The sequence below is a fragment of the Papilio xuthus genome, unplaced genomic scaffold (genome assembly GCF_000836235.2).
Source record: "Papilio xuthus unplaced genomic scaffold, Pxut_1.1 DF827777.1, whole genome shotgun sequence".
Taxonomy (NCBI): Eukaryota; Metazoa; Arthropoda; class Insecta; order Lepidoptera; family Papilionidae; genus Papilio; species Papilio xuthus.
Window position 1 is genome coordinate 3,328,411 of NW_013530872.1, and position 17,928 is coordinate 3,346,338.

The 17,928-nt window shown below is 36.7% G+C and overlaps 1 protein-coding gene across 3 annotated transcripts in view; it reads right to left on the bottom strand.

Annotated features, from left to right (window-relative positions):
- Positions 1-17,928, bottom strand: part of LOC106115759 (uncharacterized) — a 61,026-nt gene that overhangs the window by 24,609 nt on the left and 18,489 nt on the right. For 2 of the 3 annotated variants that reach the window (XM_013309264.1, XM_013309265.1), the window contains exons 3-4: positions 1,515-5,407; positions 721-949 (exon numbers count right to left, since the gene is read on the bottom strand). In XM_013309264.1, the coding sequence (XP_013164718.1) occupies positions 721-949; positions 1,515-5,407 (4,122 nt within the window). Of the gene's footprint in view, positions 1-720; positions 950-1,514; positions 5,408-11,456; positions 11,757-17,928 lie in introns of those variants that run through there. The other variant, XM_013309266.1, reaches the window with a different exon arrangement.

Consider the following 17,928-nt stretch of genomic DNA (forward strand, 5'->3'; position numbering starts at 1 on the left):
TAATATATTAATCTTTCTTTCAGTTATCTCTTGAATTTAAATGCAGTAATATTAACCGATTAGTCATGAGATGAATGTTGCAATTAAAAAATATCTTGTAACCATTTTACCGGTAGAAGACTTCCTGCTTTTAGTAAAGACATAAATTAATCTTGTCGTAAGAGCAGTACTTACTATTAAGTATGCATTAAAATGAACAGTTACAGTTTACTGGACTTCGATTATGAATGCTAAATAACATAGTTATTCTAAATCCTATTTCTATATCACTATTTCTTCTCTTTTCGTTCAATGTTTGAAATACATATCATTTTGTTGGATGGTATTCAAAACCTGTATTACAAATTCAAATATTCACGCAACTTCCAATGTGGAATTAACTTGTAACGAACAGTATTTCCTAATAGATAAACTCAAGGGCTTAAAAAATATAGACCGGCAGCCATCTTGAATATGGCACGTGGTATATTCTAGATAAGTAACCAAAATAAAAATATGATTAATAAACTATTCAGATGCTCCTTGCACCCTATCTGATATTTCCGAAGATTCGACAAAGACGATACAATTACAATAAATATAGCACATATAGAACTTAAGAAAGAGATTTTGGCCGTTAATTTATTGAACAAAGCTCTAAATTTCACAGACGTAATGCTTAACAAGAGTTCATAGTTTAGTACCTTTAGAAAAGAATACGTAAAATGGAGAGTGACTTACCCTGTAGACTGGGCGCTGACGCAGGCGCGGCTGGCGTCTGTTGGTGTGGCGTAGGTGCTGGTCTTCGCCTTCTGGGCAAATGCAAGCCGGGTGCGGAGGCCGCTCGCGTCGCGCTGCGGAACCCGGGCGCCCGGTACCTCGCTGATTTCACCGGCCCCGCCAGTACTGTGTTTGTGCCCGTGATGGAAGGTAATCGCGGCAGTGAACCAGCACGCTCTTCTTCTTCAGACTGTATACAAGTTATATGGTTATTAAGAAAATCGGATAGTTAAATTTATTTACTAAAATATAATAGTGTGTTTGATAGCAATGAACATAAAAAGGTCAAGAGTGTCAAATATAGCCTTAAAGAATTTAAAAAAAAAATGGTAATTGGTAGAAATTTTATACCAACGAATCTTGCCTAATTAATACAATGAACTAATTTTATTTTACAGTCTTATGTTGTTGATTTGTTGCAAAATTTTAATTCAGACATGATTGTGTGTCTGAACTTTATATTACATAAAATATGACATTGACTGATAATATTTTGATCAAACACTTATGTGTGAAGTTGTAAGGTGAAATAAACATTAGGTAACACATTACATTTACAGTGTACTCACTATTTGAATGCGTACTGTCTGCGATGTTATCGCTTATTGTAGTTTTACGATATATTGTTTATGATTGTGAGATGTGTCTGTCATCGCTCATTACTTACTTGACGATACATAGGTACATACAGGAATCAATACTGAACTTGATTGAAAATAAATATTATTTAACATTTAAGTATTTATTGTACACACCTCAGCGTCGGGGGCAGAAGCCCGCCGTCTGCCGCGCCACAGCCTGTCCTCGCTACCCGCAATGGCACCACAACTTCTAGAATGTGACTTCTGTGCGGCCAAGTCCGCCCCGGCTGGTGATCTCCGCGACTCACAACTAGGCCCACCCAACGTGCCTCGCGAATCAGCGGCCAACAAGGCAGATTCGAAACTACCCCGCCATGAAAACCTTTCGCAGTCGCTAGCCACGCTTCCTCTGCTCGCTGTCGCCTCTAGAATATCGTGAGATCGACTCCTCGCCAACGCACCCGGTTCTGACGCACTGTCGTCATCCGTACTGGGGGACGCGCCGCCCGACACTTCATGCATCAATGCAACCAGCCGCCCGCCTATATGTCTCATTACTTTCCCGAATAAGGGTGGGGACCCCTCCCCTGCACGTCCTAATGTAGCCGCCAACTTCTGGTACGCCCCAACCGCGTCACGCTCCAGCGAACCAGCGTCGTTACCCCGGTCGAACTCGTCGATTATTTCCCGACAGCTGTCCGATATTTGTTTTCTTAATGCTGACCTGTTAGCCGACGTGCCCTCTAGGTCGGACCCCGCATAGTCGGACGAGTCGTAGGAATCGCTCCAGGTATCTTCACTCGATAAGTATTCAACTATTTCGCGAACCTCTTCGTCGCGAATACCGGGCACCGTTTTCATTAATCTAGTCAACTCAGTTTCAAAATATAAAAGTTGCGGTGGTTTCGGTGGTCTCGAGCTTTCCGAATTCGTCGAGGCAGGGGTAGACGTCCTAACGTTTCCTGAATTTATCATTTGTTTAAAGAACTGTCTCATCTTTGTCATCATAAGATTGGTTTCTTCGTCGGATGACCAATTGTTAAAGCTATCTTTACGCGTCAAGGGACTCGGCGGCGGACGGGAGGACGGTGGGCGTTCGACACGTTCGTCTAAATCAGGTCTCATCTCTTCGACGATTTCTTCCAACTCTGTTTTAGGCTCATGAGATCGGGTAAAGTCAGCGCTCGAATCGCCGTTTCTGAGAAGATCGTCGCAGCTACCCACGAAACCACTATCTCTACTAGTTTGTTTTTTAGATTCAGATAATTCAGATCCGAGCGGTGGGAATTCGGGTCGAGGCGTGGACCTGCCGTCCTCGCCCTCCGAAACAGACCTTGTGTCATCGCGGGCTTCTTCTGAAAATTCCATCGACTGTCGCCTTTCATCTGCGGGGGACCCTCTTGTTTTTTTGCTTTGCTTCTTTCTTTTTGATTCCCCTGGCATATCTAACCTTTCTAGAGACTCGTGTCTATCTTCCGTTTCCGTGCTGGATCCGTCCGACACTTCCTGCGCATCTTGAGAAGGTTCGTCGCCCGCTAGTAAGTTATCCAAAGAAGAAGAATGAGATCGAGGCGTACCGCGAGCGCGCACTAACCTTTTTCGCCGCTGTTCTGGGCTTTGTTTACCCTCACTATCACTACCAACACTGCCGGACCCGTCCGAATCACGTCTCTCTTGATTGAAGCCCATGAAACCGGATAAGAAGTATTTTTCCAAACGCGACGACACGAGTTCGTCATTGTCGTTACTCCGTTTCGGTTGTTCACTGTCCACAATCGATTCACCACCTTCACTACATACACTAGACGTTTCCGAAACCTGGTCGTCATCTTCGCGAACGTTTCTTCCGTCACCGAGACCAAAGAAAAAATATTTTTCTAGTTCAGTGGCCGATATGGGTCTAGATTTCTTCGTATTATTTTCCGCTTCGCTTTCCTCGCAGCTTTCTTCGACGATTGTGTGTAAAGTGAAGTCTAAAGAACGTCTGCAGTAGGCAAAGTCTTCTCCTCGGGTCGGAAGTGAGGCTTCGTCGCCAGAATCGCTGTCTGAGGTAGTGGTAGCGTCCTCGTCATGGCTGACGTCCTCGACCCACGAGTCATCGTCTGCCAGCCCCTCCTCGAGGCAAACGACAGCCGAGAGAGTGTCCGCGTTGCTAACAACAGTCACTCCGCCCGAAGGCTGCGTAGATTCGTCGTCAGAAACTCGTTCGTTTGTATCGTTTTGCGAGGTTGTTGCGCTGGCGTCGTGTTCCAGTACGTTTTGGGAGTTGGTGTGGTGCACAGTGATGTCCCGCATGAGCCGCGTCGTGTCTGACGTGACTACGGAGACTCGGTCGTGCGTTATCATAACGCGGCTAGTGAAGCGCGCGGACCCGTCCGCACCGGGCGAGCGCGAGCGGCATACTGGTGCGAGTACAGGTGCGCCCGCGCTCCCCTCCGTGACGCCGCGTGCCGGTTGCGCACCGTGTGTTTTCTCCTCCCCTTGCTCCTCCAATAATTCTTTCTTCAATAGTTCACTGAGAGTTCGTTCAATTCCTTTGAACAGGTCTATTTTTTCTACGCCCGCCGATTTTGATTCATCGGGTTTGGGCTCAGGGGACGGCAAAACGACAGGTGGCTCGCTTTGAATTCCACAAGTTTTGTTGTCGCATACTTCGTCTTGTAATTTCACCGTAACTTTTACTTTTATACTATTGTCAGAATTAAAACTATTATCCAACGAATCGCACTCCAAGTTTTCCGATACGGTACTTCTACTTTGATTATTATCGCAGTTCTTGTAATCACAATTATCTATATTAGTGCTGGAGCTGGCATTAAAACTGTTGAATTCTTCACACGTTTCACTACGAAGCATATTGTCACTACAAAACTTTGTAAAATTGGACCGATTTCTGGCGTCGTCACCACTTTCCTCGTCACTGTTATTGCCATAGGGAATCTCGGAATGTTCATTGGAAAAACTTATAGATTCAACTAAAACAATATTACTCGCTTCATTGACCTGCGGTACATTATCGTTTAAGTCTGCTTCTAAGTTATTTGCATTCTGCACGCCTTCCAAGCCGATTATTTCTAAACTATCAGACTTTTTGTCATAAGAATCGTCGCAATCAATTCCGCTACTGTCCGCATTGTCTTCCAAATCCGACGACGAATCAGCGGGATTGACAACAAAGACGCGCGAGAACTGTCCCCCACCGCCCCCTGAATCGTCAGAATCCTCGTCGGACGTAGCAGGCTCCTCAGGTGCGCCGCTCCTGAAGTCGTAACTCAAACGGGCGACACCACCCTCCGAGTCACTGGAGTCGGCGGACTCGTTCGAAGACGGGAAAGCGTTTTCGGCCTCGAGATGGCCCGGCATGGCTTCCTCTGGTTCCGGTGACACAGATAAACGGTCCTCCTCGGCGATCACCTTAATGTCGTCTGACGGTTCGCAATCGATTGTGCGTTCGACCGGCTTATCGTTGTTATCGTTCGCGTTATCTGGTGCGTCGGGGGCTTGTGACGTTTCCGATTGTATGGCTTTATCGGTGCGTTCGACGGTCATCTCGAGTTTGTTGGCGAGCGGCAGCGTGGAAGCGGTGGCGGCGCTGGCGGCGGCGGTGACGGCGACCGCGGCGGCCGTGGTGAGCCGCGCGAGCGCCGCGGCATCGAGAGGCGGGAACCCCGGGTAAGTGCTCCAGTGGGGCGCGGGCGGGGTCTGGCCGGGGAAAGCAAGCAGGGCCGGCCACAGCGCAGCGGGCACGGGCACCGGCACAGGCACAGGAACGGCCACTATGCGCGGCTCGGCACCGCACGAGCAGGTGCGCGGACAGGCCGGCGCCGCGTGCCGCGGTGGCGGCGCGCTTGGAGGCACGGGCACTGGCGCGGCACCGGGCTCGAAGTAGTCCCAATCGCAGTCGTCAGGCGCGGGGGGCGCGGCTGAGGAGGCGGTGGAGCTAGAGTCCTCGGTGTCCTCGCGACACGACGAATCCGAGCTGAGGAACACGAGGCGGTAGTCCTCGGGCCGCATGCGACCGGCCTCGGGCTCACTCGCCTCGCCCGCCTCACTCTGGACGCCCCAATCTGTAAAACAATATTGATTAAATACTATCTTGTGTTGTCATTTATTTGTGTTAATTTAAGTATGTTTTTCTAAACATATTATCTAAGCACAATTACTAATTTTGCCAACCAATCAATAATCCAGAAACCCAGTGATTTTCTTTTCATGTCATATAATGTTATAACTTTCTATCGAGAAGATTTAAACAGTTACTTACAGTTTCAAATAATTTTTTATTAAGGCTTTAAACTGAACCCATAAAATTATTTGCCAATCTTATTGAATAAAATAAATATTAAAAATTAAAAGTAATAAAGAGCGCCTACGAATTCGAACTGAGCAATGTTTGCAAGTTAAAGAATGTTCAAATGGTTCCTTTTTGAGTAGGCGTTCGTATGTCATAACTTGTTATTACGAAGTACATACATATTTACCACGAGTTCTCACTGATGGACAAATTAATAAGTTTGCCAGCAATGGAAACTCAGTAGTACTCACTTACGGTAAGTCAATAAAATCTAATTAGCATGATAATATATTGTAACTGAGGGTCTATTATGAATGTTTGCGTAATGGTTGCGAAAACAGATTCTTAATGTCATTGAAAACAAATGTATGAGATTTGTTGATGAATTTTAAACTCGCTGCACTACTGCGCTTGATTTTACGAAAACTTTGTGACATATTTTGATTATAGGCAGAGTAAACATAATAACAGTTTTTTATAACATCATGTGATTGTCGAAAGACTAATTTATTATTCTATAACAGTTTTCAGTTGCATAATGTACGACAGGTTCTGAGTATCAAGATGGTAGTTCTTTGTTCAACAAGATTGTACGCACGAGATATGTACGAATTGGTCAAACTCATGTTTTACGTTAATCAATGTTTTACAAAATAACTTAATAAAAATGAACAGTTAATAGCGCTTATCTTTTAAAAACATCACATAAAATACGATAAATAAATGTTAAAATACAAAAGTGTTAGTATTAATATGTTATTCGTGAGTTATGTTTTAATTATTGTAATTGGTCAAGTAGTTCCGCGCGAGAGTCGCGGAATGCCATGGCTAAAATGGTAGTGGACGCATCTGATGAGTAGAAAGCACCACGGATGGGTGACCGCGCGGCGTGACTTGAAAGCGATTCACCACACGAATGCTATCGATAAAATGTACTAAACGCATTAAAAATATAGTTTTAGAAATCAAAACAAATTAAATACATAACTTTATTATTATCAATATTATAAAAAGTGATTTTGTTTGACTGTCAGAGATTTATACAAAAAAAGCTAGTTTTCCCCACATTTTAGTTTTGTCTTCTTAATACAATAACATTAATAATTCGTAAAATATCATTAAATTTATATTAAATATTCAACACTGTTTCGCAACAATGAACAATTTGTTAACCACTTTCAAAGAATTAATGCAATTACAGAGATGTTCCGGTACGGATAAATGTACGAAATGATTTTCTCTATCGCTTCCTACGACGAAGATCTCTCTGGTATAATTCAATACCAATAAAGAAATTACATTCAGCCAGGAATAAATTATTAGAAAACAAAACAATAAACATTTAATACTAAACTAAGTGTTAGTTATTAAACTAAAATAGCAATCTTAATCCGCTAGAGATTATTAACTTTAATAATTGCAACAATTATTTTGACAGGAGCTCTTTAAATTTCTTAAGTCGCTTTTTTCTGTTTATTTTGTGTACTTTAGACAAATATTCGAATATTCTGTCTTACTAGTACATAATTGTGCTCATGTTTTTCATCTTTAAGTAATTTAATTCGAATTACAACTGCTACATATGAAACCTTATAATTTTACACTGTAATGTAAGAGGGTTATCTTTTTTTATACAATGTTTCAGAGCACATGTTACTGACAGGTGTCGCGGCATACTTAATGATTAACCCTTAATTCGATGGTGTCCAGTGTGACGAACAACTAATTAAAAAAAACTATTAAACTAGTTTAGAGAAAATTACGTAAGTATGACTAAAAAAACATATTTTTTACTACAAAAAATTTCGTCGAATTAAACGTTAAACACTAAACACATGTTAAATCAATTGTTCATACTAACGTTTAAAGTGGAGTATATTATATATTTTATTTAAAAGGCAGGGCAAAATAATTTTTAAGGTTCTATTCTTGACATGGTTTTTGATATCTGCTTCGAATCATTTGTGGGAATAAACGTGTAAAAAATAATTACAGCTTTTCAAAGTTGGAAAAAAAAATATTTTAAGAAAGTGTTCAATAATTATTTTTTATTATGCTTTTATGTTGCCTAATCTAAAAAGACACCACGATACGAAACCCTAACCATTAGGCTTGATAAAGAAAAACACATAACATTTAATAAGTTTAGATCTATCGAAAATAAGGGATCGTACTTTGAGATAAAAAGACTAAAATTCAAGCCCTCTGCCTTACAAAGCTTTTGATCCGTCTATTAACACCAATACTTAAATTATAAGGTGTATACCAGTTCCGTCATACAAATGGTACAATGTTTTATTGGTAAGAGCTAACATTATTTTAAAATGTTGATAATACTTTTATCGTACTAAATAACAGTTCTATAGTTTTTTGTCTATTTGTGGGTAAATTTTGTCACTTCATCATTGATTATTGATTATTTATTTCACGTTCCTCATTCATGTCTGATCTGATGTTTTTACTTCGTCATAGTTGTGTTTATTAACAAATTTTTTATAACGGCGATAGAATTGTCTTTGAACTGTCACTATTATAATGTCTATGACCAATTTAATGAATACAACTGTTATTTGTCGATTTTTAAAGGATTTAGAATTGGAGCAAATATTTTATGCTATATATTAGCAAAAGCGAGAACTTAGTTGCGCACCTAATATTATATGACTTAACCCAAGAGAGCCAAGTATTCAATCCTTGTTCATATGAATCAAACTTCTAGAATGACATATAAACACGGCTAAACAATCACGTATATTCATCCGGTGGCGGCACCGACTACATCTAGCCCATCGGGGGCCCTTCATCAGGATGAAGGGCCCCCGTTTCGTGAGACATAAAGTAAACGTTACGTTAAGTAAACAGAAAGTTTGAATAATTTAAACTCCTAGTAGTAGGACGTTCTAGGACTTTTAAGCTTTACTAATTATATTAATTTGCTTGTCGTAGTACTTTAGGAGCGATTCCTTTTTCAAACAAGTAAATATGCTTCACCACGTGTTATGAATATAGAATCAGTTTGTCCAGTAGTAACATGGTTACTTTGCTGACTTATGTATAAATATTGAAGACGTCAATAGATTTATAATGGAACGCAGCGTCTTACGTGACTTAAAATTGAAACACAAATACACTAGCAACCATGCTATCTTCACTCAACTTTGTGCGTGATATTTTTAATCTATGACGTGTATTTATTAAAAAAATATCATGAACCCTAGGTATTTAGACATTCCGGTAGCTTTATTTATCTCACCAAGGTAAGGTTCGTTAGACAATAGGTTGACACACAAAATTCCTATTATGTTTATAGTTTAGGTTTATGAAAGTCTACGTAAATAATTATAACAACGCCCCATTGTCTTTCTATAGAAGTATGTTACAATTACGCAAACATAAGCTATTACGTTAGCATGGCCTCCAATTACGTATACGGGCAAAGATATTTAAGTATGTATAGAAATGATCGGACGTCCTTATTCTAATACAAACATAATCGGACAATGAAAGTAAGTTTGGCCAATGTTGGCGCAAACCCAAGGCTTGCTTGCCAAGTTGTTTGGACGTGGGATGTAAGGAGGCTGTCGAGGTCAATCGCTCCATATTTTTGTCTGTCTGTTTACTTAGTTACGAAGCTAATAAAGCGACGTGGGCTGATAAATTACAATCTATACTGGAGACCTACATCTAGTCTTGTTGAAGTTGCATAAGCAATGCCTTTAACTAAATTTTCTTATTCGATGTCACATTATAATTATAAATTGCAAATTTATCTTATTTAATAGGTAAAGTAGCTATTACATAATTTGTTTTTTTTTTATAAGTTTGTAAATTTAATTGAATTTTATTTCTCAACGAAAATCAGTTACCGTGGGATTCCGAGACAAAAATCGCCGTTTAAAACATATTGTTATCTCGGCTTTGTTAAAGATAATGACAGGGATGACGATATGTTATATACAGAGTTTTTGGTCTCACAAACCAACGGTTAGTCTGTTATTACTATTGTTACTTCAACAAATTCTTTTATATACGTAATCTAAGTAGTTGTGTAGATCCTCATTTTTTATCATAATACGTGCTTTATCTGTTAAACGTTAGTTAATCTATGAACACATTTTTACATATTATTTAATTTATTTCTTACATACAAAATGTTCTAAGGAAGTTATAAATATTGTATATTTATACATCCTCTCCAGTATTGTAAAGGAAATTGTACTCTAGTTAAACAGGTTTTCATTGTGGTTGCGCGAGTAAACCTTTCAAATATGGCTACGAAAGTACAAACAACGAGATTTAGTACAAAACTTAGTGTTACAAATATCTGTTAAAAAGGCCCTTTAAAAAACAATAATCTCAGCAAGTATATTACTAATATTATAAATACAAATGTTTGGATGGATTTTTGTTGGAAGACGTAGAACATAGTCTGGAAGAACACATGGGCTACTTATTAAGTTTCTATTTTTAATACCACGCGAATGTAGTCGACAGTTAGTATGCTTTTATGATTATAAATACTAAATTAACCTAACCTAAGTCGTAATACTGAGAATGATATTCGTAATCACTGCTTACCCCTTTGTCTTGTGTGTTTCTTTATTATTACTTAACAGCTATTTTTCAGTAAGTTTTAATTATAATTGCATGTAAATCTTTATCGATAACGGAAAACTTCGCATAAAATTTTTGACGTGAACCTCAACCGCTTTATTTGGGTTGGATATCCAGGTCGTTGGTTTTTATAAGAATTGCGGTATTACTTGATATATATGTTATAAATAACTATATGTACATTTTATTTCGAGTATAATGTTCAACTCAACGATAATTAAGACATTTTAATCATGGCTTAAGGATACAGAAGTTTTCTTAATAATTTCTCCATCCTAAAGTTATACATACTCTTTCTAATTACTTAAGTACGTTAACGTTAGTATAAAAGCACAAAAAGACTTCAACAAAAATTACGACATTACTGTCTGTACTATTTACAATTGTAGGGATGAATTAAAAGTGTACCGTTGATATTCTCTTACGGTGGGTTTCCGAGACCAAAAGCTCCGTTTAAAATATATTTTTATCTCTATTTTGTCAAAGATATTGACAGGGATGACGATACGTTTTATGTAGATGTTTGGTCTCAGAAACCCACGATGAGTGTCTACCATAATGTACAAAATTGTGTATCAAATCACTCAAAAAAGCTTGTCAGCAAGTTTAGTGACTTGAGTTGACACTTGTGAAAACTACAACCACCCCTAAAATATCTTAAAAAAAAGATTGTATATGTTTTATACAAATGTTTTGGAAGTGAAATCCCACGATAACTTAGTTAATAAGCAATCACAATATTACTTCTTTAGCCCTGTAATCCTGTCTAGATTTAGTTTTAAATGAAACATTGTAGCATAAGCCACGAGAACAAAGCAGTTCGCTACATTGTTAAAGGTCCTCGGCAACGTACGTGCTAGAATAACCCGTCTCCGAAGCGGACCGCTCAGGCCCGGTCTTACGTCATCTTAAAACCCATACCGAATTGATTCCGAGAGCCCGAAAGGCCACAGAAGTTTCAATCCGTCCATAATTCAAAAAACGATTATTTTTATCTAAGATAGATTTGACCATGCTTGAAACGAATCGATAATAACTAATGAAGATACTAAAAAACAATACAAAATTTTTTAAAAAGTATAGAAATGTTTTTATTCGATTATGCACGCGAAGGGTTTCCTAGTTTCGACACTGAAAGAATTAAGTTACACTACGCAAGTTAGTAACAGATTACGCCAGAGTATCAGATAACATGATATTTCACTTACTTTTTCAATAATACAAAATCGAAAGGCTTTTGCTTTAAAGGCTTCATCGAACGGCAAGATTGGCTGAAAGTTCTTAAACTAACTTAAAACTTTAACACAGCGATGGATGTTGTTTAACAATAATTGGTATAACGGACACAGAACTGGCACGTTCACTGTAGCACAACGCACAAGTTATTTCACAATAGTATTAAAAAAACACTTTTAATAATGTTTTGAAAATTTAACAAAAAAGTTATAATAGTTTAAAGTTTTTGGTAATCGCGTGGTAGGGCTGCTAGCGAGCGCGGGCGCGGGCTTGAGCGCACAAGCGGATGTGCGCAGGGAACGCCGGCCGCTGCGCTCGCCACGCCGCTAGTGATGTCCTAACATATCGATAACACCCTTACATTGTACATATTATTAACACGAAAATCGGAGATTTTTACTGTAATTCCATCTTACTGAAAAATTTACATTTAATTAGTAAAAACCTGAATTTTGATGTGTCAAAATGCGAATTTTATAAGAATTAGAAAGAGAACGAAAACAATTTGTTTGTTCTTTTCGAACCTAAAAGATTATGACGACTGTTGGTAAAATTTTACCCAAAGATTGTTAGCGGTTTAACTTGAATTAAAAAAAATTAAAACTGTCAGCTCGAGTATAGTCTCAGGTAAAACTTAATATCGATAAGTAGCAAAATTAACGTCTGTATAGTCGACGGGCAGACATTTTCAATGCCTGCGTCAGCATTTGTATTTCTAATCTAATGAGCATTTAAAATATGTGTTATATTACTTTATTGACGATTACAAAACGTGAGAAACGAAGGCCTAGATAATGTGCACGTATAATGAAATTGTTGCTACTGATTGACAAGATATTTCTTGTTATTTTTCAAATTTGCGTAAAATATATAATAGTTTTATGATTTAAATAACATTATATTGATTGATAATAAACATCGATTCACTTGTAAACGCTAATGAGTCTTACAATAAATCATTAATTAAGATTTTACTAACTATTAAAAAAATCATACATAGCTAAAAATAAATAAAACCTAAAAATTATATCGATATGTTTTATACTGACTGCTTGAAACTACAACGTGACTCACTTCGCGTCTTACCGCCAACAACAAATCGATGTACAGTGACAAAAAGTCGTAAGCGCCTCGTGAAGCCTTAACAAAAACGCTTTACCTCAAACGAGGGTCAATGGTACAAAAAAGCGTTCATCATGCGCCTGGCGTTTACGACTTGTGATTTTGAACATTGACCGAACAATGAACTTGCTAAGGCGAACTAGACCAAACACCACACTGAGTTTTGTACATATAACACTAAGCTTCGGTTACGAATGGTTAGGGGTCTGTTGTTAGTGTAGGAGGGTCGCCTACACACACTTAACTGTGCAACATTTAGCCAAGTACCTGCTTGACAACTGTTCGGTTCCACTTGAACTGTTATCTGATGAAAAAATTCGGAGTAAACCTCGTGGTTTATTCCGAAAACGTTTCGTTTCGTACACATTTCGTTATGTTACTTATTGTAGTTTTATATGGGTCTGACACCTTTGATGTTGACTGTAAATCTGCTGTTTGTTTTAACGGTATTTGTACGATTGTTAATCGTTATGTAAAGTACATAATTAGTATTATACATAAAAGTAAATCTTATATTTAAAATAGCTAGGAAACAAGTTAATATAAAAACATTAATCAATTTGTTAGTTAATTAAAGAGAAAAATACTTGTTATTTATGTAATATTCAAAAAAATCTTCCAAATTGTACAGATACCGAAGGTTGAGCACATTATCTTTATTTCCTCCACAAAAACTATGAGAAGTATCCTTATAGCATTATGAAAATATTAAATTATCATGAGCAAAAAATAATTAACTTTTTACAACAGCCATTACAAAAGTTAATAAAAAAATAATTACGACTTGGTACATTTGTATTATTTAGACGTAGTATACTTTTATACCTACACAATTGTTCAAATTGTATTAGTACATATATAACACATGTACATAACAGTTCACCTTATATTGATAACATAAGGTGACAAATGAATAAGCCGAAATGGCGAAGCGGCCACTGGCCATAGACGTCTAAAATTACAGATGCGTTGCCAATTGCGTTTTATCTAAATTTAATTTTTTATTTTGGTAGTGAGAATGCACGGTATGTATAATCTTGTCTAATTATTGTGAATACCTAAATTAATCACATTCATATTAATATTTCTCATAATGCACCTTAATTACAAAGAATCGAGAGTCGTGCGTCATTACATTTCAAGAGAAAAAGACATCAACGAGTGATCGCGATATCACCACCATTCAGTCCGGTCCAATGAATACGTTTTTTGCATCGGATGTTAATGAGAAACAAAAAATAAATGTCTAATACAAATTAACTTAATAATAAGATTGCTTTATTTAATATTGTGGTAGTTTTTTATTTGGTATATATTGTTATCTTTGTTTTGACGAAGATAATGACAGGGATGATGATAACATTTTTTATACTGAGATTTTGGTCTCAGAAATCCACGGTTCTATCTATGTGTAAATAATAATGAGAATTTGCAATTGTTTTACTGCCATGGTCCAAAGGCGTTGATCATTTTACGTATATATACGATCATAGCGATTCCGTTTATTTGCCCCCACAGTTTATAAACCTTGTGTTACAGCCACTCGTTATTTTCAAGCCACGCGTGGTTGCACAGGATGTGACTTCCTCTGTGATATACCCGTGGGTAACGACATATAAACCATGTTATTTAAAACTGAAATCTATGCAATGAACATAAGGTATACATTTGATTGATTGTGTATAAATGGATTGGCATTTAAAAGGCGTTTAACAGGTCTTATTTTGTAGTACAAGTAAAGTAAGCAGTGCTAATTGTTAAAGCAGCTTATATCTTTATATATAATCTTATTACTTTGGTCTAAATATTAAAGTATAATATTTAATCTATTTTTTTAATATTCCTATATACTTAGAGTATATAATAATGGACTTCGAACAAAATTTAATATACCATTGGGGTTTAATATTACTAATGCTGTGGAAGTGAAATAAAACACGTTGAAGATACCTTTAAAATACATTTAGTTAAATTGGTGTATATAGTAATTTAATCTCGTGTCAAAATATTTACGGGCCTTTAGTAAAGATATTAATTATGTTTTAGGTACTGATTAAAAATACAATTAATAAAGGTAATTATAACAAGATTTACGCCCTCTATATGCGGAGAACCGCAACTCAACAAAACACAAGCGTCTGTATTAAAGTCATGTTACTTAGTTCATATGACAGATGGCGCTACGGATTATTAAAAGAGGATTATAATTAAGATATAAGATTATATATATATTAAAAAAATAAAATATGTTTAAAATAATAATAAGTTAGAACTAATAAAAAAGCATGATTTAAATTTTAAGGTACTTCTTAATTTTAATAACAAGTTTCTCCTTATGCCTTTACAATAAAGTAATTCAAAGTCAAACTTCTTATCTAAATAAATAAAAACTGTGACACTATGGTGCGGTTTCCGGTTTATGAGGTAACAGTGAGGTTAACGGTAAAGCCCTGACACTGCGGCGAGTTCTTTGAATCGGTACATACTTATACATCTACTGGCATTTCCGACTCGATCTTAGATCCTATTTCCACTAAGATAAGCCGCAGTTTAATGTTTTCATAGCATTTTTTTTAATAAATAAATATTTAACTTAATTCATTAATAGAAAGAGAATTAATTTTTTTACGATTTCTGAATGATTCTATTAAATTGTAATCTGCTAATAGTTTTTTACACGGGAATGACCTAATTTGAAGCAATTAAAAAAAGATAACTAAATAAATCGTAATAAGTTGATTACCTACTAGGTATAGCCGTTCTAACTAAAATGCATTAAGAAAAGGTCATTTGACATTAATTTTAGATTCATATCTTTTTGTCGTGTCTCAATATTTTGCGCATTAATGTGGTTTACGTATTAGTGTCGTATTATAGATTGCTACAAGATCCTAACATGATGGGTTTTAAGTATAGGATTTTTATCGTGATATAGCGTAGTAATTATTACACTAATGGGCATAGAGCCACTGAGTAAAGTCTTAAGAATTAAAATGTTTCAAAGTGAACAGCTATGATCACATATGAGGAACGAAGACTGTAGCTGGTTAATGTTTGAACGCAATGTCTGTTTACACGAGTGCAGCTATCGCGGGGCCATGTGCGGTACTGTTTGCTAACATTACGCGGAAGTGATAATGTCAGACAAGAACGTACGATGCCATTTTTGAAGTGCTTATGTCTGCTGTTACATTACTTTAGTCAATACCGTTACTTCTTCCAATACTCCTAGTTAATTTAATATTTGCTGTCGCTAGTGAATCTGTCTGCAAGGAATAAACAAAACATAATGAGTAGCCTATGTGTTCTTTAAGAGTATGTTGTACATCCATGCCAAATGACATCGTTGAGTCGGTTTGGAGAGACCTTTGGGATTCGCATTTATTATATTAGTAAGATTAACTGCGTAAACTATGTAAATGTCAAAGAATCTACTATGAATAACTTTTTTCGGCATTAATAAAATCTGTAAGATACTTTTAGATATATTCACCATCATCCAAACAGATAGATGTGCCAATTATAATGTTGTATATACAAAATATTTCGTAATACTACATTAAATTAAATTTTATGCATTTTATTAAAAAGACTTCGTAAATTTGTTATATAGAATGTATTTTTATATTCTGTAACCTTCAAGTAGCAAGTGAACACAACAATTTCAAAATATTACCTCGCACATACTCGAATCATAAACACTCGTATATTACAAATATTAATTGGATCAGTACGCAGAACCTACTTCCGTTTAATCATGGTTATTCTTTTATTTTCGTAAATAGGGCTGGACGAATAATTTGTGTTTAGAATTGTTCCGAATTGAATATTCATGTTCGATTTCCAACTCGAATCGATAATTGAATACTAGCGAAATTCGAATCGATTACTAATATATATATTCAAACCGGTCAATTCCCAGAAACATTTAAAGAATCAATGATAGTCCCAATTCATAAATCAGGGGATAAGCTAAGTCCGTCCAATTATCGGCCAATTTCTTTACTGTGTACACTATCAAAAATAATCGAGAAGGTTGTAAATAGAAGACTTATATCGTACATGGAGAAACACAACTTCCTAGCAAATAATCAATTTGGGTTTAGGACAAGTCGATCAACGAATGATGCCGTACTCCAAATTACTCGGAAAATTACAGACCATTTAGAAAATGGAGAAAAATGTATAGGAGTCTTTCTTGACCTACAGAAAGCTTTTGACACTGTTTCTGTGAAGGTCCTCCTAACAAAGTTAGAAAACTATGGAATAAGAGGAACAGTCTTGTCATGGTTCAGTGACTATCTGACAAACAGAAAACAGAAAGTAAGAGTTGGATCTGTGACCAGTGACTTCGCTAGTGCTTCTTATGGTATCCCGCAAGGCAGTACGCTTGGGCCTACTCTGTTCCTAATTTATATAAATGATTTATGTAAAATGAGCCTTCAAAAAGCAGACTTACTAATGTTTGCAGATGACACCGTCATTCTGTTCCACGAAAATTCATGGGAAACACTAAAAGATGCTGCAGAAAAGGGCCTGGCTACTGTTACAAGGTGGCTAGAAAATAACTTACTCACTCTCAACATCACCAAAACTAAATACGTCTCGTTTTATAAAACATCGCGATCTAAACCGCCAAATAATTTTTCTATAACAATACACGAAGCCCCTTGTAACAGGCAGCCATCACATAGGCAGAATTGTATATGCTCAATAATTGAACGCACGAATACATTCAAGTATCTTGGTGTCACGCTTGATGAAAATCTCAACTGGAAACACCATGTAAATACAGTGGCTAAGCGGATCAGAAAACTTATTTTCATATTTAGAAAACTACGAGCGGTTGCTGATTATGTCCTACTAACTAAAACATACAAAGCTCTCTGTGAGTGTTTAATTAACTACTGCATATGTTCTTGGGGTGGTGCTTCCAAAACTTGTATCTTAGAAGCAGAACGTGCCCAACGTGCTCTCTTAAAAGTGATGTTTAGGTTGCCTTTCAAACATCCCACCGACGAACTTTATAACAAACATAATATTTTGAGTATTCGTAAAACTTTCATATTTGAATGCGTCAAGGCCCTTCATAAAAATAAAGATAGTAATACAACTACAAATAGTAAGAGAATTCATAGATTTAATTTACCTACTGTTAAAAGTACATTTGCCACAAAACATTTTAAATTCCTTGCACCCTACTTATATAATATTTTAGATAAAAAGTCCAATATAAAAAACCTGAAAGCGTATAATTTAAGAAAAATTACAAAGGAATGGCTGATGGAGTTAGATTATAACACATGTGAAAATTTATTTCAA